General features: G+C 39.1%; 1 protein-coding gene across 2 annotated transcripts in view; it reads left to right on the forward strand.

Moving 5' to 3' along the window:
- Positions 1–24,145, forward strand: part of LOC114667097 (formin-like) — a 613,004-nt gene that overhangs the window by 125,621 nt on the left and 463,238 nt on the right. The window contains exon 1 of one of the 2 annotated variants that reach the window (XM_028822231.2): positions 15,920–18,508. The exons of the other annotated variant lie outside the window; for it this stretch is intronic. Coding sequence (XP_028678064.2) covers positions 16,706–18,508 — 1,803 coding nt within the window. The 5' untranslated portion in view covers positions 15,920–16,705. Of the gene's footprint in view, positions 1–15,919; positions 18,509–24,145 lie in introns of those variants that run through there. 2 annotated transcript variants of the gene reach the window in all.

Raw genomic sequence — 24,145 nt, forward strand, 5'->3', positions numbered from 1 at the left:
TCTGATGAAGGCGATATCGACAACCCGCAGCCAAGCACCAGTGGTGCCAGGAATTAAATGTACAGTGCAGTATTTCTTGTTTTGTACGTTTTCCACATATTAAACAAATTGTACTGTAGTATGCTGTGTTTGTCTTAGAAAGTAAAAAAATGTTGATAAAATATTACTTTAAGATGATTACAATATTATTACCCAGTCTAATATTCTTACCTTAAATTAACATAGGCCGACTTAGGTCCAGATCAACTTACAACCAGTCAGTCGGAACCAATCGCGGTCGTAAGTCGACAAGTACCTGTATGTATATATATATATATATATATATATATATATATAAAATATAGGTGTATATATATATATATATATATATATATATATATATATATATATGACAGCAACACTCATAATGACAACACAATTACATTGACAATCATGTTACGTTATTTTAAAAATGTTTCCTTTACTTTTTCATAACCTCTTTAACACACTACTTCTCCGCTGCGAAGCGCGGGTATTTTGCTAGTATACCAATAACAGTTTGTTAAGGATTTGTTTTTTTGTGAAGCTGCCTTCACTCGAGTGATCACTTCGAGGTGACTTGCTGGCTAACCATAAGCGTTACCTGGTAGGTAACCACCCATACAATCAGATTGTGAATCAGACTACGAATGCCGTGAATGTAATTACCCCGATCTACATGCTGTCAAATAAACGAACCACACGCCTTGGCGCAATTTTAGGGGCTTCACCTCTAGCGCTGACGTCCAAGGTTTGATTCCCGTAAGGGAGTGAAGTGAGTGGGTGGTTACCTACCAGGTAACTCTTATGGTTGGCCAGCAAGTCAGGTAACATCAGCCACGGTGCCTTCAGTTGTGAGAAGCAGATCATAGAATGGATGAAAATAGTTTACTGTCAAATAATGCAAAGAGTACGCGACACGTCTTTCCCCCTTATTCTTGGCTCATCAGGCGTACAGACTCACTGCACTCGCTTACGGTAATCGAACCTCGGATGTCAGCGCTAGAGGGGCTTCGCAGCGGTGAAGTATTGCTTTTAAATTTTAATTAAGAAGAAAAGAAAACCTTTTTAAATTAAGTCTTAAAAAGAGGTGTAAAGATATTGACAATAAGCTACGCAAACCTACCAAGACATGCAATCGTTTAAATCAAGGCACGAGTCGAAAAACACCATCCCATAATATTAGTTAACGATTAACACATTTCTATATGTATTGTAAGCATACAATACAACTGATAATATGTTGCGCTTATTTATCTGATGTACTGACATTTTTGCGCGTTTAACGGCTGAAATCTAACGTGGTTTGTGCCCTTCAGAATGAAAAGAGTTTGCATTTACCTTTTTAATAAAAGGCGAGCTTTTAAGCCTGAGAAATCACCCCGTAAATGCACACGTTTAATTGCACATGTTAATATGTATGCTTACACAGTATTAAAAGACACTCAACAATTACACAGTATTAAAAGACAGTCAACAATTAACGTCATTTACCTTCGTTCCCACGTTTGACTTGTGCTCGTTTTCAGTTCACGTGATTACGTAGGAGGCGTAATACGTGATGACGCAATACGTGACTCCACCTCCTCCATTAGAGTATATGGACAAAAAACAGGTTCCAGTTATGACCATTACGCGTAGAATTTCGAAATGAAACCTGCCTAACTTTTGTAAGTAAGCTGTAAGGAATGAGCCTGCCAAATTTCAGCCTTCTACCTACACGGGAAGTTGGAGAATTAGTGATGAGTGAGTCAGTCAAACAAGTTCCAGTTATGACCATTACGCGTAGAATTTCGAAATGAAACCTGCCTAACTTTTGTAAGTAAGCTGTAAGGAATGAGCCTGCCAAATTTCAGCCTTCTACCTACACGGGAAGTTGGAGAATTAGTGATGAGTCAGTCAGTCAGTCAGTCAGTGAGGGCTTTGCCTTTTATTAGTATAGATATTCACAGAAGCTAGAGACAATAAAATTCTACCTCAAACTTTTCACCAAGCATTAATCACCATCTTTCCTAAACAAAATAAGGACTTATTACAATGTGCATCATGCAGACCAATTTCACTTCTGAATAATGATGTTAAGATACTCTACAAAGTTCTAGCTAGAAGGATGGAGAAAGTGCTGCCTTCAGTAATATCACAAGATCAAACTGGATTTATTAAAGGCGGACACTTCGCTGCCAATCTTCAACGCCTGTTTAATGTAATATATTCACCGGCAAAGTCAATCACCCCAGATATATTATTATCGTTGGATGTAGGAAAGCATTTGATATGATTGAATGGAACTACCTTTTCACTACATTGGAGAAATTTGGGTTTGGTCCGAACATTTGTGCATGGATCAAACTACTGTATTCCAGTCCAGAAGCTTCAGTTTGTATTAACAACATTAATTCAGACTACTTTAAACTGGAATGTGGTACCAGACAAGGATGCCCCTTATCACCACTACTTTTTGCAATCCCCATTGAGCTACTGGCAGTTCACTGTTAAAATACTTATGAGATAAAGGGGACTATTAGTGAAGGACTTGAACAGAAAATTTCTCTATATGCAGATGATATGGTACTGTATATATCACTCACAAAATACTGTGCCTGCAGTCCTAACAGTACTAACAGAATTTCAAAAGATTTCTGGTCTCAGAATTAATTGGAATAAAAGTGCACTCTTTCCAGTGAATTCTCAAGCACACAATATTAGATGATCATTGCAGGTCAGTTTAAATACCTAGGGGTAAACATCACAAGTAAACATAAAGCTCTTTATCAACAAAATTTTGTCGTCTATATGGAAAAAATTAAGCAGGAATTGCAATAGATGGTTATCTCTTCATCTCACCTTAGCTGGAAGAATTAACATTGTTAAGATATTAATATCCTTCCTAAGCTTCTCTTTTTATTTCAAAACATTCCAATATACATCAATAAAATGTTTTTTAAGAAATTAGATTCAACTATAACCTCATTTATTTGGAACCCAAAACATCCACATATCCAAAGAGCGACCCTACAAAGACCTAAGGCAGAAGGTGGCATGGCTCTACCTAACTTTCAATTTTATTACTGGGCAGCAAACATACAAACTATATAAACCCGGACATGGACACAAATAGATCAACATACACAGGCTTGGTCCGCAATAGAAATAACATCCTGCAGTACTTCTTTATATTCCTTGATTTGTATCCCAATAAATGCAAGTTATCGCCAATATACTAAGAACCCAATTGTGCTTTACTCATTCAGAATATGGAACCAATGTAGGAAGCATTTTAAGATAGGGAATCTTTTATCTGTGGCACCTCTGCATGAGAACCACCTTTTTCCACTCTCGCAAACATATGCAGTTTTTAATATCTGGAAAATATTTGGGATTAAATCACTTAGAGATCTGTACATACAGTCTTTGCATCCTACGAACAATTACATTCCAAATTTAACTTTCCAGCAACACATTTCTTTCACTATCTTCAATTTAGAAACTTTGTTAAACAGAACCTGCCCAATTTTCCTCACCTCCCACCTCCCTCTATGCTGGAAAAATTATTACTCAATTTCGAGGACTCAGACAGCATTTCTGCAATATATAAAAACTATTTTACAGTCCCTACCTTTCAACGATCCAAGAGGACAGTGGGAAAAGGATCTCTCACTGAACATCTCAGTAAAGGAGTGGAAGGTAGCAATGCAGAGAATTCACTTGAGCTCCGTATGTGCAAAACATACAATTATTCAATTGAAAATTATATATCGAGCACATCTGCCTCTTTTGAAATTGTCCAAAATGTTTCCAGGGCAAGATCCAACCTGCAAACACTGCAGTCAACTTCCAGCCTCACTGGGTCACATGTTTTGGGCCTGCACCAAATTAACAGCATTCTGGACCAAAAGATTTAAATGCCTTTCAGACAACCTTGGTGTCACAATCCCTCCTAACCCATTAACAGCTCTGATTGGTGTACTTCCAGATGGGCTTAAAGTGGAGAAGGACAAACAAACTGTAATGGCTTTTACTACACTATTGGCACGTAGATTTATCTTGCTCAACTGGAAGAATCCTAACTGTCCTCTTTTAATCAGTGGATAACTGATGTTATATACTGTTTGAAATTGGAAAAAGTCAAGTTCTTAATTAGAGGTTCTGTGCAGAAGTTTTTCAAAACCTGGTAGGATCTAATCAATAACGTTTTAGAATAAGCTTTTAATGCACTGAGGAAGCAGATTCTCTCCTCATTTCTTTTTCTTCTCCATTTATCTTTATTCACTTATGAATTTATCTATTTACTTATTTTTACTAGCTTTAAGTTTTACTCTGCTGGGCATGCTCTCTTTCAATCGTATACAGTATTTGTAAAAATTGATCTATTTGTATGGAATGTTTTGTGATTTCAGTAAAATCAATGAGATTATAATATTAAAAAATTGAATATGAGGTTTTTATTTTGCTGGAATTAAAAAAAAAAAAAAAAAAAAAAGAATATGAGGTTTTTGTTCTGCTGGAATTTTCAGTTTCGTTCTAGCTTATTGTTGTAGCCCTATTTACATTCCACACAATGAGAATGCATGCTTTTTACCTGAAGAGTTTCAAGTTGAGGCATTTCATTGTATTTTAAGGCAGTTTTATTACACATGTAGTCAAAGCCCAAAGCAAATAGGTGCCTGTTTCAGGTGATAGCTCCTTGCACACCAATGCAAACACAGCACTCCTTCATCCTCCTTTTTTGCCACTATGCAGATTGCTTCTGTTTATAAATGGCACTTGCTGAAATGTGACTTAAGGATGTGGCCCAGGCAGCATTCACCTATGTAGCAATAGGCAATTTACATTATCAAATAAGCATAAACATTATTGAGAAAAGACTCCTCAGTCCAAAGTAGCTTTGTCCAATATTGTGAGGTTTGATTCTCACATCTTGCTAATTTTAACCACCCTGTCTTTAAAGTTCTGAGCCTACTGTGAGAAGCTGATGTCAGTCAAAAGCAGGACCTGGCCCTGGTTGAGAACACCATTCCATCATAGGGCACATTCTCTAACACAACAGGATAATTTAGAAATCCCAATTAACCTAAACTGCATTTTTTGTGGTCTGGAATGAAACCAGAATATACCTTGAGATAACCCAAATACATGTGATACATGTAGGATATAGAGACTAGACATGGCCATAAACCTGGAGATATGGTTCCATGAAGGTAATGACTATGCCACCTTAGTAAAAAGTGACTTTGTCAAAAAGTGTGTTTTTTATATAATTTGTCCTGTGTCCACGGGGCTTTTATTTTGTATATAGTCATTACACTAGACCTTTCAGTCACCTTAACCCTGACTATAATATCCACTTATATTATTATTATTTTCCCTCATTTATCTGTTGAAGCATATGGCATTACAGTACCCACAATTACAGAAGGCATAATATAGGGTGTCAGCATCACAGCAACATAGTAAACTGTTAAGTGTACCTTATGGGTCTAGCATTCTAGCCGTCAGCCCTGACAATCAGATGGGGTATGTTTTGTCCTGGCTCACTGCAGTGGTTAAAGACAGAATTCTTAAACACCTCCTTTTTCTCTTGCTGCACCATTTCTCTGCCAGTGAGCCTTAGTTCATTGGATCTTGTTCATCTCCATATTTTAATCTCAGTAACCTTTGCTGTATTGTGGAAATTGATATCCTTTCCAGAGGTGGCTTCTGGGTCGTTCCTGTAGTTATTTTCAGGGTTTAGGGCCATCCTTAAATGTTGTAATGATGTCATGCTGGCTCTTGGGAAGCTTTTGGATAATGGGTAGAACACACATGATATTCATCATGTACCTTTCTACTGTATGATATTGGCAGGAGGGCCCAAATTAGTGCTGGGCGGTATACCGGTTCATACCGAAAATCGTTTTTTATTTTTTTTATGATATGGATTTTTCTTATACCGCAACACCGGTTTAAATTGCCTAAACGACGTTCGGAACGTGGCGCAGCGGGAAACTGTTCAAGTGGGGACATTTTTCACTGCTACACCGCTAAACACAGATTTGTTGCACTAGGGCTCTTTTTCACTGCTACACCACCAAATAGTGGGCGGTAGCATAGGAATGCTGCGTGGTGAAAATGGACAGAGAGCTGAAAAAATGAGTCACGTCTGTCGCCTGGAGATGCTTTAGTTTTAAAAGGTCAGATGTGTAAATACTGTTTTTATAGTACTGGATAATACCGCAAGCCAAGTTGTACTTTTATTTGTTTTCAATACAGTGTAATGTACCTGGGTGCTGTGTAATATTGTGACGACATGTTGACTTTATTCTCGTACTTTGTCATTAAAGTAGAACATCGTAAACTAAACTTCATCGTAAAATTAATATTTAATTTACTAGATTTTCTCAAACCCCGTCATAAGTTATATAGCACATTAAATGCTTTGTGTTAAGTGTTCCCCGAGCTTCTTAAACTGACTTCCTCTGCACTAAGAGGAAGCACCGGCAGCGGGAGCGATCGCCGCACAGAATCTATTCACATGATATTCATGCTCTCTGAACATTTGGAATGCCAAGATAAATACTTGATATAAATAAATACTTGATATAAATTCTAAATTTTCAGAGAGCAGGAATATCTGGGACAACTGGGTCGGGGAACACAACACAAAGCATTTAATGTGCTACATTAACTTATAACGGGGTTTGAGAAAATCTAGTAAATTAAACAATGATTTTAGGATGAAGTTTAGTTTACGACATTCTACTTTAATTATAAAGTAAACTATGAGAATAGAGTGGAAATGTCGACTTTATTCTCGACGTATAGTTTTTTTTTTTCTTCCCTGTGTCCGTATTTTTTTCTTCACCGTGGCCCTAATACGATTCCGTAGGGCGATACCACAAATACAATTATAAATGTTGCAGTTGTATTATTTATGTATATAACTTAGCTTGAAGCAAGGTCCATATTAATGCAGTTTGCCTAAATGATAGTTCAGTTGGTAAAGATGTCATAATAATAATAATAATAATAATACATTTTATTTATATAGCGCCTTTCCCATGCACAAGGCACTTACAGAATATAATAAAGAACTGCAGCGTATACAGTATATAGCATTGTACAAACCAGATAAATAAATAAAGAAGATTAAGACAGTGAATTCTGTCATCACCAAGATTGCACTTGTTTTATTTTATTTTAATTTGGTGAATACTGTGTAATGCACCTGGGCTTTTGAAGCCTTGAAGTAATAGTGCAACTATCAGTAATAATACAGTTATTTATTTTTATTGTTATTATTTATTAGTTTAAATATTATGCAGTTTAATGATGGTAAAGTTGTTTAAAAAGTCACTTTAACGTGTCAGTGGACAGAGATTGTTAACATTAACAGAAAGTGTAGTTGTTTTACAAAAAATATTTATTTATTCCTTTTCTAAGACATGTTCAGTGCAATACAACTTTTGACAAGCACTTCTGGATATTTTCCTAAGTCTAAATACCTCTTTGGATGGTTGAAAATATGTTGTCAAAATTATAATTTAAGTTTTTGCAAAATTTGTTAAATAAAAAGTTTCTATATTTTGACTGCATCTGTCGTGCAATGTGATTTCCTTCTCTTCATTAGTGCCACCCCCTTGAAAAGTATCACTTTATGGGGCAATGCAAACCTGTATTAATACTAGTGTGCACATTAAAATGTTTTTTTTTGTACAATGTACAATGCTCTTGACAGTGGAATAGGTTATTCTTAGCCAGTAATTGCAGTGGAAAATGTGTTTAACATCCACTCATGCATGGGAAAAAAATACCGTCAAATACCGTGAAACCGGGATAATTTAGAAAAATACCGTGATATATAATTTTGGTCATACCGCCCACCCCTAGCCCAAATAGTATTTGTTGCCATTAGGACTGTCAAAGTTAAAGCATTACTGCAGGTGATTCGTTTCAAATGTATAACACAATATTTTTTCTTAAATCACAATCATCAGATGTGTTGTTCGACACCTCTTGCTGTCCAAACTAGTGGTTTTAACACTGACCTGTCCCAGTGAGAATGACACTTTTAAAAAATAATGGATTTCAGGTGCAAAGATTAGCTTTAATTGCCTAGTTTTGATATAAACATACAGGTAACTGAAAATTTGTTACACAAAAGTAGTCATATGTCAATGCTGTTAAACACAAGAGCAGCTATCCTCAATGTGTCAGTTGGTACGCGAAGAAACAAAAACAAAAAATTTGGACATGAGCATCACTAGACTTTACGCCCTAGGAACCAAGTTACCCAAACTATTGTATAACATTCCTGTAATTATTTATTGCTCTGATGCTGATCTTTCTGATCACAAAAGAGGTCATTATGATAGCAACTGACGAGAAGAATTCATAATTATTTGCAGAGGGTTCCTCTAGAGTGCTTCTTTTCTTGCATGATTTGGCTCAAAAACTGATCACCACATTGTTATCTCATAACAGGCTTAAGTTTCGAGTTTGGAATTTTTCTGTCCCCTCATTTTAGCTCTAGACTGTCCTCAAGAAATTGTGTCACACAGACACTGTGATGGACAACATGCAGGGCAGGCGTCTTGGCCAGGAAGAAGTATGGTTCCTTAACTGGAAGGGAGGCCACTCCTATGCCACCTTAAGAACCAGGGCAAAGAATATCCTATCATGCCTAGAAGACAGGCAGGGGATGTCAATGCCAGAATGGATATACTGGCATCCTAGGTGGGTTAAATTCAGGTACAATACATTTGATGACAATTGATTTCATACATGTCCTTCTGTCTTTAGTTGAATGGGACTTGTGTCTGTGATTGAGGTTGAGTCTGGGGTTTGGGCTCTCTGGCGCCCCTGTTGGTTCAAAACACACACACACCCATCATTGAGATATAGATGTTTTCCGTATCAGGTGACCTAAAAACATTAAGATCTGTTGAAAACCGTAGACTGAAATTTTTGATGAATCTAAAGCTTTTGCTGCTCCCCCATAGACTATAGGTTATGGTGGGGGAGAGTGCAAAGCAGAAAAGCTAAAAAATAGGACTTAAAAGGACTGTTGGTTGAAATTTGTTTATAAAATTCAGCAGGGTAGCAATCAGGACCTGGTGCTTTCCCACTCTGAAATGAGTTTATAATGTCTAGTAATTCTGATAGTGTCAGAGGTTTATCCAATTCCTCTGCACTGAGAATTAATTAATAAATTAATTAATAATTAATAAATTATTTAATTTATTATTAATTAAATTAATAATTAATTAAATTATTATTAATTTAATAGTAATGTGGCTGTGGCATCCGTAATGTATCAAAAAATGCATTAGATTGTGTCTTGCGTTCTTTAAACTGAATAGAATATAAGGACTTATAGTAATGATGTTGCGATTGAAAAATGTTAGCTTCCCTTTTATTAGCAACATTTATAGAAGCCAGAGACAATAAAATTCTACCTCAAACTTTTCGCCAAGCATTAATTACCGTTTTTCCTAAGAAAAATAAGGACTTATTACAATGTGCATCATACAGACCAGTCTCATATATGAATAATGATGTTAAAATACTCTCCAAAATCCTAGCTCGAAGAATTGAGAAAGTGCTCCCTTCAGTAATATCACAAGACAAAACCAGATTTATTAAAGGTAGACATTGGCTTCTAATCTTCAACGCCTATTTAATGTAATATATTCACCCATAAAGTCCAACACTCCAAAGATCTTATTATCTTTGTATGCAGAAAAAGCATTTGATATGGTTGAATGGGATTACCTGTTCACCACTTTGCATTAATTTAGGTTTGGCCCTAACATATGTGCATGGATCAAACTACTGTATACCAATCCAGAAGCTTCAGTTTGTATTAACAACATTATTTTAGACTACTTCTAACTAGAACACCTTACCAGACAAGGATGCTCCTTGTCATCACTGCTATTTGCAGTCACCATTGAGCCATTGGCTGTTTACGTTTGAAATGTACTGTATCAGAGATGAAGGGGATTCTCAGAGAAGGACTTGAACAGCAAATATCACTATATGCAGATGATATGGTACTGTATATATCAGACTCACAAAATTCAGTGCCTGCAGCCCTAACTGCACAAGCTTAATTTCAAAAGATATCTGGACTCAAAATTAATTTGAACAAAAGTGAATTCTCTAGCAAACAGCATTAGACTGGTCACCTTCCCTTTTATCACTTCAGATTAGTTTAAATTTGTAGGGGTAAACATCACAAGTAAATGTAAAGCTCTTTTTCAACAAAATATTGCTGTTAGCATGGACAAAATTAAACATGATGTTCATAAATGGTCTGTCCTCCATCTTACTGTAGCAGGGAGAATTAGCACTATTAAGATGAATGTTGTCCCTAAGCTTTTGTTTCTATTTCAAGATAGATAGATAGATACTTTATTAATCCCCAATGGGAAATGCACAATATCCCCATATACAGTAACAAATCATTTTTTAAGAAATTAGATTCAACCGTAACCTCATTTATTTGAAATTTGAAATATCCATGCATCCAAAAGGTGACCCTACAATGACCTAAATCAGAAGGCGGTGTGGCTCTGCCTAATTTTCAGTTTTATTACTGGGTGGTGAACATACAAGCTATAAAAACCTGGACACTGACACAAATAGATCAACATACACTAACTCGGTCCACAATAGAAATGAACTCCTGCAGTACCTCTTTATACTCTTTGCTTTGTATCCAGTAAATACAAGGTATCGTCAATATACTAACAACCCAATTGTCCATCATTCGCTCAGAATAGGGAACCAATGTAGGAAGCACTTCAAGTTAGAGAATATATTACCTGTGGCACCTCTACATGATAACCACCTTTTTCCACCTTCTCAAACTTGCACAGTTTTTAATGTTTGGAAAACATATGGGATCAAATCATTTAGAGAGTTGTATATAAATGATGTCTTTGCATCCTATGAACAATTACACTATAAATTTAGTTTCCCAGCAACACAATTTTTCCACTATCTCCATATTAGAAACATTGCTAAACAAAATCTGATCAATTTTCCTCACCCCACACCTATTTCTATTCCAGAAGAGATATTAATCGGTCCTGAAGACTCAGACAGCATTTCTATAATATATAAAACCATTTTAAAGTCCGTTCCTTTTAATGATCCCAAAGTACTGTGGGAAAAGAATCTCTTGCTCAACATTCAGAAAATGAGTGGGAGGCAGCCATGCACAGAATTCACTCGTTATTTCAGTGGGTAACTGATGTTATACTGTATACTGTTTGAAATTGGAAAAAATCAAATTCTCTCTTAGAGGATCTGTTCAAAACTTTTTTTAAAGCCTGGCAGGATCTAATCAATAATATTTCAGAATAAACACTTATACTGGGGAGAAAGAATCCTTTCCCTCTTTACTACTCTCAAAAGTTTTACTCTGGGTGTTAGCCTTTCTCTTTTTCTCTTGGGTGGGGGTTGAATTGAATTTAGCTTTGTTCCGTTTGACTTGATTGTATGGAATGTTACATACTTTAAATAAATTAAATTAAAGCTTAATAAATACATAAATAAATTAAGGGACCGTTGGTTTTATAGCAATCTAACCCAAGTCTCCACACCAGCTGCTGTTCAGTTCCATTTCTCAGTCCTGCTGTGAAACTCCAATCTAGTCTCTACCTCAATGGTTCTCCTCTACCATGCCCATCACCCACACCAAATTGAAGTCTTCCAGTGCCCGCATTGATTGTGAGGGAACATCTTCCTCTCACTTCTATACCTGTTTGAGCCATTCCATGCTAGGACGGAACTTCTTTGGAACCACGCACGAAGATTGATGGATTTTTGTGAGTGTCTCTGGTGAGTGGTCTCTTTCTCACCCACTCCACTCACACAAGCATTCTGCACAGCAGGTCTGCTTGTTTCTCTGAGCTCAAAAGTGCAAGATTTTTAGTTTGGGTGAACTTAATTTTTGTACCATCATTTATAGAATGATTTTAGAAATTGGTAGTCTAAAGCAGAAGAATATGCAATGAAGAACAAAGATGAATTTGAACAATTATTAATAATGTACTGAGGTGGGCTGGCGCCCTGCCCAGGGTTTGTTTCCTGCCTTGCGCTATGTGTTGGCTGGGATTGGCTCCAGCAGACCCCCGTGACCCTGTAGTTAGGATATAGCGGGTTGGATAATGGATGGATGGATTAATAACGTACAAGTACAGGTATGTGACATTGCATTTTTGTGTTATTAATATTATTCAACAGCAGAAAGCTATTGTTTCAGACAGAGTTGTTTCAATGTTTGGTAACCTTCGTCTTTCATTTAAAAATATATACAGGAATAGATTGAAGTTATGAACAGAACTGTACTTAAAGTTATCAAAACTGGAACCTGACGTTAACAACGGTGAGCCTAAAACATTAAGATGCACAACCTTCACAATTGACTTTTGAGCTATTTTCCCCTTTTTTGACCTCATATGTAATTTGAGTTTCTTTGAAATTTTAGGCTTTCTAATTTTTATTCTTTATCCAACCATACTACAGTTCTTACATTAAAAAATAATTAATTTGAAAAGTAAAGAAAAACTAAAAGACATACACAACCACACAAAAAACTCTCTAATATCTTGTAATAATTTGCAATATTAGTGGGAGTTACCACTTTTAGTTGTGCCTGGTAAGAGCTCGGTACTTAGTAATTTAAAATTGAAAGAAAATAGTGATGCTTCAAAATGTTTCAATTCCAGGAGATGGTACATCACGAAAAACGGCTGAAAACTCTTGACCCAGATTTATCATGTTACGTTTGCTTTTTGAGATGTGACATTTGTGGCAAATATGTGTCAGTAGGCTGGTTAGGATGAGCATTTGCTTTAATTAATAGGTCTACTATTTTACAATTTCACTGAGATCCTAGATCATTCTCTGAGGCCCTGACCAGATAGTAGAACATTCTGAGGGGCTTTGACTTAAGATTTGGGAGTCCTGGGTCCAAGCTACTCTGTTAACGATGGACAAGAAAGATGTTATGATGCTTGTTTACTGGTTAGTCCAACTTGGTCATCTGCTGCCGCAGACCAGTTTTCCATCTACTTGTCCTAGAATCCATCCATTTTCTGAACCCTTCCTTCTTTCATGCTTTAAAATCCAATGCTGTGTACATGTGTGTCAGTGTTCACCTTATATGGGCATTTTGCTATTAACTGTGTCCCAGAGATTCTTAAAAATGCTATTAATGGCTGTGTCCTATCAATCATTTTTCTGAACACATTTTACCATTACAGAATTATGGGGAACTTCAGCTACCCTATGAGAAATGCACACTAGGTAGAAACACCCCCTGATGGGTCTATGGGCCATCATAGGATACTCTCACTCTTAAGGGAATAATAGTACTCTCGTGTTTGGGATGTTTTCCAAAATGGGTATTTAGAGAAAACCTTTCCACATTGTGGGAGAATGTGTAAACATAGTGGGGCATAAATTAAAAAAAAAAGTCCTATGGATTTACAGTTGCTGAGCAGCTAAAAGTTCCTAACCTTTTTTATTTTTTCAGCCTGTGCAGAGCTTTTCTTATGTTCATATACAGTACATACAGTGCATCCAGAAAGTATTCACAGCGCATCACTTTTTCCACATTTTGTTATGTTACAGCCTTATTCCAAAATGGATTAAATTCATTTTTTTCCTCAGAATTCTGCACACAACACCCCATAATGACAACATGAAAAAAGTTTACTTGAGGTTTTTGCAAATTTTTAAAAATAAAAAAACTGAGAAATCACATGTACGTAAGTATTCATAGCCTTTGCTCAATACTTTGTCGATGCACCTTTGGCAGCAATTACAGCCTCAAGTCTTGTTGAATATGATGCCACAATCTTGGCACAACTATCCTTGGCCAGTTTCGCCCATTCCTCTTTGCAGCACCTCTCAAGCTCCATCAGGTTAGATGGGAAGCGTCGGTGCACAGCCATTCTAAGATCTCTCTAGAGATGTTCAATTGGATTTAAGTCTGGGCTCTGGCTGGGCCACTCAAGGACATTCACAGAGTTGTCCTGAAGCCACTCCTTTGATATCTTGGCTGTGTGCTTAGGGTCGTTGTCCTGCTGAAAGATGAACCGTCGCGGTCAAGAGCGCTCTGGAGCAGGTTTTCATCCAGGATGTCTCTGTACATTGCTGCAGTCATCTTTCCCTTTATCCTGACTAGTCTCCCAGTTCCTGCCGCTGAAAAACATCCCCACAGCATGATGCTGCCACCACCATACTTCACTGTAGGGATGGTGCCAGGTTTCCTCCAAACGTGACGCCTGGCATTCACACCAAAGAGTTCAATCTCTGTCTCGTCAGACCAGAGAATTTTCTTTCTCATGGACTGAGAGTCCTTCAGGTGCCTTTTGGCAAACTCCAGGCGGGCTGCCATGTGCCTTTTACTAAGGAGTGGCTTCCGTCTGGCCACTCTACCGTACAGGCCTGATTGGTAGATTGCTGCAGAGATGGTTGTCCTTCTGGAAGGTTCTCCTCTCTCCACAGAGGACCTGTGGAGCTCTGACAGAGTGACCATCGGGTTCTTGGTCACCTCCCTGACTAAGGCCCTTCTCCCCCGATCGCTCAGTTTAGATGGCCGGCCAGCTCTAGGAAGAGTCCTGGTGGTTTCGAACTTCTTCCAGTTACGGATGATGGAGGCCACTGTGCTCATTGGGACCTTCAAAGCAGCAGAAATTTTTCTGTAACCTTCCCCAGATATGTGCCTGGAGACAATCCTGTCTCGGAGGTCTACAGACAATTCCTTTGACTTCATGCTTGGTTTGTGTTCTGATATGAATGGTCAACTGTGGGACCTTATATAGACAGGTGTGTGCCTTTCCAAATCATGTCCAGTCAACTGAATTTACCACAGGTGAACTCCAAATAAGCTGCAGAAACAAAGGTGCATCGACAAAGTATTGAGCAAAGGCTATGAACACTTACGTACATGTGATTTCTCAGTTTTTTTATTTTTAAAAATTTGCAAAAACCTCAAGTAAACTTTTTTCACGTTGTCATTATGGGGTGTTGTGTGCAGAATTCTGAGGAAAAAAATGAATTTAATCTATTTTGGAATAAGGCTGTAACATAACAAAATGTGGAAAAAGTGATGCGCTCTGAATACTTTCCGGATGCACTGTACATTTTTTCAACTATTTATCCATTATCAGTTAGTCAGTGTGTAGTTTTTACCTTGTGCAGTAGGTACTATCATGGTAATCTATCTTTACAGGGCTTGGGGGGTTGTGTACAGTTTGTCCATTTTCTAAACCCAACTTATATAGTTTACCTTTAGAAGATATTGAACACAAGGCAGGAACAAACTTTGCGGCACACACTGTTACCCTCAGGTAATTTAGAGTCACCAGATAACCTAACACAAACACTTCTTGAAGTATGGGAGGAACTTGAGATTCTTGGAGAAATCTCAACAGTGATCCAGGCAGAATATGCAGACTCCAAACAGACAACAAACAACAACAAACAGTGAACCCTGAAGAGTGAAGTCTTCAGCATAATTTTTGTTTTTTTTTTCATTTATTTTATATCTCTTTGTTCTTTTACTACCTGTATGAAAATTAAAATCGATGGAAGGCATTACGAGGTATATGCTGTATATGTTAAATGTCTGCTTTCACCTTTAACATCTTAGTGTAATTTATACTTCCATTAATGAAATGTTGTTTGATTTATTTCACATTGTGGCAGGAAAAGGCCAATGTACCACTGGATCAAAGTAGCCTTACTTCTCCTTTCACAAGAGGCTGTAAGCTGTTCTTAATACAGACTATGGTTTTTCGGGGTGAACGCAGGCACTCTTCAGTCCACCTGAGCTCATGGAGATTAGCTTGTTGCTGAGTGACTGTGCCGTGCAGACTGCAGCTCCAGCACTCAGTAGCAGTGGGTGTGGTGATGAAGGTTGTTAAGTACCTGTTTGTGAGCCTCGGAAGTTGGAGCTTGTAATTTGACACCATTGCTGCTGTTGGGTTTTCCTCATCGGCCCTGGCCTAGCTGCATTCCTGCTGGAGTAGGCGGTGTCCTTTTCTCCTAAGCCACTCGAGGGCTGGCATATTTGAGAAGTATAGCTCCAACTGGAAAGCTGTAAGGCAGCCAGCAACAGCAAAGCAGCGTCAGCACGGGAAGAGACTTCCTGAGTGACTTGTCGGTGTGGTAATTCGTTGTGATTTGTTCCTGGGGCCCAGAAGCACAAGGTACCTTTTCTCAGGGAGATTAGCTACGGAACATTCTTCACGTTTTTTTCTCCTGCGTTACCAGAACAGTTTTCTAGTGTTTCTGAAGTTTAAAAGCAAGACTTGGAAGTGCTTCATCCATTGAAGCTGGACTCAGGATATCCTGCACAGTAATGTACCCAAGCTGTGTTTTGTAGGAAGGATTACAAACTGGACTTGATTTGAAAGGCAACATGCAGGACAGGGAATAATCAGATTTAATAGGTTTAAACTGACAAAGGCCTTTTGTTGAGCGAGACGAGAAATGTAGTTGGATGAAGTGGTCTAAGTACAGAGAAAAGACTTTGGTTTTGATGCCTCGTAATAAGTGTACAGCACTGCCTCAATATGCTTTAAATATTTTGCAACCTCCAACATATGAAAAGTAAGGATTTTATAAAAAATTGACAAACATTAATATTAAATTGAAGACATAGTATTGAGCCTCACTCTGATAATGGATGATAACTTTGCTTGACAGTTTTCTGAACCTGAATCTGAAAATGGACACCACCAGTACCTTGGCAGATAGCACTGATGCTATGGGAGCTCAGAATGTTGAGGCAAAATTTACGGGAAATCCTCAGTCGATATTTAAGAAATTTTCAACAATATTTGCTCGAGGTGCAGCGGACAAGGCGGAAGACTCAGCACAGACGGCGACAACAGCTGTGCTTATGTCATTCCGTACTTTACCTGAGAGCTTGAACGGTGACAGTCAAGATGGTAATTTAAACAAAAATCTGGATCCCGAAGTGAACAGCCATTCCGAGGTGCAACCGGAAACTCCACTGCCACCTGCATTTCATGTGGATGATACTGGGGAATCAGATCTTGTTCGTGTGACCTTGGTTCAGACCACTAGTGATACAGAATCTGATGAGGATGAAAACAGTGACTTAATAATGCCAAACAATGTACCCGCTGATTCACACAGTACCTCCTATGAGAATACGGATGGGAAGGGAGCAAACATCTTTGCAGGAACACATCTAAATCATAATGACGTCGATACATTTGTGACGTCTTTAGATATTGCACTTCCACTCTCAGAACTGGAGCTTAATATCAGTCTGAAGAAAGCAGATGATGTCATTTTAGTCGGTGAAGAGGAAACAAGTTCACCTGGAGTGGATGGCAGGGAGGGTAAATTGGTGAAGGATCCTTTTGTGGTGAACACAGCATTTAGTGTTCCTGCTAACATAGCCAATGTGCCTGTCACCACTAGTGTTACACATTCTGATGCAGAAATAGATACTGAAGGCCTATCTGAAAATGGCACTGGTGACATAAGGTTGGAAAGTGACAGCCACACAGAAGATGATGGAAAGAGCAAACTCAATGAGCTAATGGGTGATGTACTTGTTAAACACTTACATGGTGATGAAAATGAAGACATTCCATTTATTGATGATTTGGTTCAACATTCTGACTCTGTTGTGATGGCTGATGTGGAGAACTTAAACAGTGTTAAATCAAAGAACGAAGAGGATTGTCATAGGTTCTCCCTTTTAACAAAATCAGATGTTGCTTGGGATAATGAAGATGGCCTTACTAATGGCAAAGTTTCAGAAGAGAAAACAGAATTTGAAAATACCCTTCAGGATGTACAACCTGATGGCAGTGATCAGAGTATAGCTTTAAGTCCCACAACACCAGATACTCCAGTAAAGTCCCCACACAGAAGCGTCAGTCCACAACTTGGCACCCCTGAAGACAAAAGTTTCCAGCTACCAGCCCTGTTCAGTGGTCTGCGGGTATTGAAAAAAGGGGCCACTGGTGAAGACAGGGAAACCATTGCTGAAATCAAATCTAGAGACAGTGACTTGGCTCTTCTGAGTCTAAAAAAGACGGTCAACAAAGTCCGGACTACACCTGAAGCTCTGCTACAGAAACAGGAGCAGAGAAGCATCCGTGAGCCTAAAAACGTCTTTCTGGGACACCTAAGCCAGTTGTTTAACTTAGAAAAAAAGGATGTTCCAGATGAAGAAAATGGACAGACATATAACAAAAAGGAGAATGATGAGGCAAATGTGGACACGTTTTCTCCTGTGGAAGAGAGCACTCCTCAAAGTATTGAGACAGCTTTTGATGCATTCAAATCATTTTTTACGCCAAAGCCTCATAAACGGAATAAAACGGATGGATTAGACTTGGATGCTGTGAAGAAGAAACTTAAAAATGACAAGGATGCACTGAAAGCCATATTTGAGAAGTCCAAATCAAGAAGCCCATCCATTGAAAGAGGATCTGATGATAAATCGGTATGTATACCATGCTGTTTTCCATTTACCTCTGTAGTCTAGTCTCTGTGGTGAGTGGCACCTGTGTTTGATTTCTGGACCAGGAGCCGTGTGTCTAGTTTTTGTATTCATTCAGTGTCTCTAGTTTTTTTTTTCTCAAGAGGTTCCAACTTTCTTTTGCATTTAGAAGATGTTAGGTTAACTAGTCACTCAACATTGGACAGGTGTGTTGAGTATACTGTATATGTTTGTGTGAGCGTGCTCTGTGTTTAACTAACATCCCATCCAAAAACAACATTTATTACTATAGTACATTTTTATACACAAAATATGCAGCCCAAAGTAAAGTGCTTTACAAGATCCCAGAGAAAACATTACAAGAAAAGAAAAAGAAAAATAAAACTACATAAGAATAATAATTTATAAATAACATACAAAAAGTAAAGCAATACATACTGTGGAAGATCAGCCCAGCTACAGACAGACACAGACTCACAATGTCCCAAAAACACATACATTTCTTTTCCTTTTAACACACAACACAGTGCACAGATCACCTCAATAAATTTGCAGTCCTTTTCTTTCTCCTTATTCTTTTGCCACCTCCTATCCTCTCCTCTCCTGCTCTGTCCTCTGCCTCCCAACTCCAGCTCCCTGAATGGAGTGAGGCGGCCCCTTTTATAATGCACTCAGATGTGCTCCAGGTGCTCCCTGATTCTCTTCCTGCAGCACTTCCTGGTGTGGCGGAAATGCGGCAGTCCAAAGTTCCGGGATTGTTCAAGCACCCCCTAGTGGTAGCTACAGCTTCCAAGCTCCAGTCCTGTGGCCCCGATGCAAACCGGGGGGCTGCCCTCTTACTTCCGGGGTAGATATTGCCTTTCTCCCGGTCCTCCCGTTCTCCATGCGTCCCGGCCAGGCAAGGGTCCCATCTGTCCACCACAACACATAAAACAAATATGTAATTAATCCAGTGTTAGTTCCTGCCTTCTTCAACCTTAACAGTTGGCTGTTATCCTACATTGGACAGAACAAGTTTGAGTGAATGTACAGTATGTGTATATGCATCTGTTATTTATATATAATTTAATTTGTTTAGCAGTGCTGCCACACACATCAAGTTTCCTGGGTTCACATCTCATTTTAAATAATTGTCTGGAGTTTACTTGTTCTCCCTACATCTGTGTGGGGTTTCTTCCCACATGCCCTAAGATAGGCTGGTGCACTTTGCAAATTTATTTCATTCCTAATACCTGATTCTGCCAGGGCAGGCTCCAGCCCTTTTGATTCTGAACTGGATAAGGATATTGCCAATGGATGGATCTGACACTCAAAGTTGTTATTCTAAATATAATTTACTTTTTTTTTTAAATGATACAGGATTGATGTGGCCAAAACAGGCAAGAACACAGCACAGGTTGTACTTAAGAGTTTTGATAATTCAGAAAGCAGCTGATTAAAGGTGTTCTCACACCTAGATCATTTGGTGTGGGGTTTTCAAACTCTGGTGTGATTTCCACAAAAGTCCAGTTTGTTTATATAAATGTGAACATGCCAAACACATTCTGGTAAGGGTGGTCTCGGTGCAGTACCAAGCAATCCCTGGAGCAGACTTCCTTGAGACATGAATGTGGTCCAGTGTGGGACTGACCTAAATGCTGTGCATTAGGGTGCTGTGGTAGTCGCGGTAAGAGTCTGCTGTCGGTAATTAGGGAATCTCATTCAAAGCATAAGGCGTTCTGAGTTAACATTGAGTATTAAATGCAGTAAAATAAAAAAATAACATACATAGGCACAAATGAGGCACAATTTCCGTAAAATGACTCACACAATTATTTTCCCAACCACAGCAACTCAGGAAACTGATTCACGCTAACAGCGTGTGTGATTGGACAGCAGTTAACCATGTTAAAAAAAAAGTGTAACTTCACTTGTGATTGGGTCAAACAAAACACATGTAGAAGTAGTAAGAATCAAGTAGTTGTGTCCTGGTGAGACCGACGATCAAACTCCCTAATCTTACACCACGAAATTTATGTACTGAAGTGGGATGTCTTTTTAACGTGCACACTTACTGTGGAAAATGTAAGTTTTAATCAAGCATTCCAAAACTGACATTATTACCAGATATTTACAAGAGTTCAGTAGAAGTGTGAGTTGAAATAAACTATACTGTGGTTACATCCTGCAATCTATGTTACTAAACCACAGTTAATTTATGCACGGCGGACGCACCGAGGTGCATGCGCACTGCGGCCTTGGCGCCCGCCCCAGAATCCAGAGTCATACGCAGCGGCTTCCCAGAGTCAGTAGGTGGCGCCCAAACAACATGGATAAAAACAATGAACGAAGGCGCCCACACAAAGAAACCGCTTTAGTTCAAACCAGAGTCAGTAGGTGGCACCCAAACAACATGGATAAAAACAATGAACGAAGTCACCCACACAAAGAAACTGCTTTAGTTCAAATGGGGTTATTGAATTAAATGGAAACTTTACCATGCCTACGACCTGTGAACTAAACCTGAGGTAAAGCATGCACGCCAGGTTGTACAGCCGCCCGGACTCGACCGGCCACACCACCGCATATACGACGATACAGCCATAAAAAAACAAAAACGAGACTGCATGAAGAAAAACAATAACAGAAGCACGTTGAAATGAACTGTCCCAGGATGCACCCACCCTCCATGATATTTCATCACGCACCGGCTTCCCCCCTGGGAATGGCCCATAGTGCTTTCGCGTGTGTTGACAAATATTGCATCGGATTGGAATAGTGCACCCTGAGCCAAATCACCACCGCAAATGTGCCCAAATGTACGTGTTACATTTAGATAACGCAGTATATCAACCACAGAGCTAATAATGAGAAACGTAGCTGAAATCATAAACAATCACCCATTAGCAAACTTGCCTTAGTGCTAATAAAGGACAAAGAACAGGATCCAAGACGATACAATGTTCCCATCGTTGATGAAGTGGCAATTGTGTTTCAAAGTGATGACGGTGAGCCTCCGTTTCACCGCGATATTGTCGTGCATTTACGTCCTCATGGAAACAAGGCGCCTACAACGCGCTTCTGAAACACCACAACCACATGAGTCACAGCTCCAAAAAGAAGCCGCTTTAGTACAAATATGTTTATTTAATTAAATGACATTTCCCAGGACGCACCCACCCTCCATGAGGTGATTGCCATTCTTGGATTTGCGATTCTTTCGAGAATCGCGGGCTTGCTGGTATTATCATATAGTTAAATGAAACTCGCCTGATGCCTCTGTTGTCGTAAAACTGAAGCACATCAGTGTGTGCCCTCAGCGGAGCTTGCCTTCTTTTGTACTCTTGGCAATTTCAAACATGTCCTTTTCATACCAAGTGTACTATGCATAATTTTAAAGTATTATCTATTTCAGGGGTCTCCAACTCTGGCCCTGGTGTACCAGTCCTGAGCACTATGCGGGTTTTCATTCTAACCCTTTTCAAACCCTTTTAACTCTTTTCTTAATTAGTGACCAGTTTTTTCTGCTAATTGACGTCTTTTCCCTTCATTTTATTTAACTTGTTTTCCACAACTTGGTCCTCTGAACTGCTCCAATTTACCTTAAATGAAATGAGATGTGAAGTGAACCAACAGATGACCAGCTAAAGCAGGGCTTCAAACTCCAACCAATTTCATTTAATTTCATGACTTGTTGATGATGTCATTCTGCCATAGTAGACATTTTAAAAACTGTTGAGTTTCTTTAAGAGCACTATCAAAGTGTTTTGCACCTACACCTTCACCACTCATTTATTTTCAGATATTTTATGGTAAGCACAGATTCTGGTTATGTGTTGGCTTGTTTTGTTTCTCATTATTGTTTGTCTGCTAATTAAGGAGCAAAATAATTAAGGGCCTGAGTCTTAAACAGCAAGTCAATTAAAATTAATGCAAAAGAGTCATTTAGCAGCATAAAACCGGTCCCTAATTAAGAAAAGGGTGAGAATGTAAACATGCAACCACAGTAGCGCTCCAGAACCAGAGTTGGAGACTCCTGTTCTAGTTGTTCAATAATAGGCGTTTTTGCTTATAGACATGTGTTTGGTATATATGCCAGATAATTATGGGAAATGCAGCAGAGCACAAACATAACTGTTGCCCACCCTCCATGATATTTTTTTCCTAGGAAAAAATGTTTCTGCCTAATAAAAGAAGTCCACAAAATTCACACGGGGTGTTTATTGATATGTTTAATTTGCAGTGTGAATCACAACTGAACTATTGGAAATTAAAACAAAGTAACAAATGATTCCCTGATTCAAAACACTTTTAGTCGTTTTTCTTTTTTAAACCACTTCATATGTCCCTTTGAAACACAAGGGGGGACCTTGCTGCCTCTTATGGTAGACAGACAACTTAGACATAGCCAAGAGTGTGGCATTCTCTAAACAATATAGTGACACATATGGGGCTGCCTTTAAGAGATCAGAAATGTTCTCTCAGCTTTCCGGCCCTAGGTCAGTGTTGAGTAATGCACTTAGTCCGTATGCAACTTGTAAACACTCTGTCTTAGCAGTCCCAGGATTTTGGAGGGACTTAGGGGTCATTCTAAAAAGCTGTGAAAGTTAAATCTGGTCCATTTTAAAGCCCATTTTCCTCCCAAATCCCGGGAATGTCTGGGATGCATGTGTGTGTATGTGATTGTGTGTTATGACAGGCTGTCAGACATTCCAGAGATGAATATTGACAACATAGGCTACAGATCCCCAGTACTATCCATATTACTAACCGAAGGTTATGGACGCAGGGCGCATCGAAGTGCACGCGCACTGCCGCACTGCAACGAGCCCGCCCATAGCTAACGACACAGCCACAGAAAACACGCCTACCAGTGTGATCGCCACTGCAACGAGCCCGCCCATAGCTAACGACACAGCCACAGAAAACACACCCGCTAGACAAATGAAGTGCACGAAACAGCTCCCAGGCAAAGGAGTCACGGCTCAAAAACGAAACAGCTCAACTAACGGAAATACAAATCCGAGCCCATAGCTAACGACACAGCCACGGAGAAACAAAAACGAAACGATTCAACGCATATGTGAATCACATTACAGTATTACAGTACGGAATCCCCAGACGTCCAGACTACACAGCATATTTGAATCACATTACAGTATTACAGTAATACATTATTAACAGTCCAGCCACAGAAAACACAGATACGACACCAGATGGAAAAAAACAATAAACAAATGCTCTGTCTCACAAACAAACCGCTTTAGTTCAAACCAGAGTCAGTAGGTGGCGCCAGAACAACATGGATAAAAACAATGAACGAAGGCGCCCACACAAAGAAACCATCCATCCATCCATCCATCCATTGTCTTCCGCTTATCCGAGGTCGGGTCGCGGGAGCAGCAGCTTGAGCAGAGATGCCCAAACTTCCCTCTCCCCGGCCACTTCTTCTTGTTCCCAGGCCAGCCGAGAGACATAGTCCCTCCAGCGTGTCCTGGGTCTTCCCCGGGGCCTCCTCCCGGTTAGACGTGCCCGGAACACCTCACCAGGGAGGCGTCCAGGAGGCATCCTGATCAGATGCCCGATCCACCTCATCTGACTCCTCTCGATGCGGAAGAGCAGCGGCTCTACTCTGAGCCCCTCCCGGATGACTGAGCTTCT

This window comes from Erpetoichthys calabaricus, chromosome 16 (assembly GCF_900747795.2).
Source record: "Erpetoichthys calabaricus chromosome 16, fErpCal1.3, whole genome shotgun sequence".
In the NCBI taxonomy this organism is placed as follows: domain Eukaryota; kingdom Metazoa; phylum Chordata; class Cladistia; order Polypteriformes; family Polypteridae; genus Erpetoichthys; species Erpetoichthys calabaricus.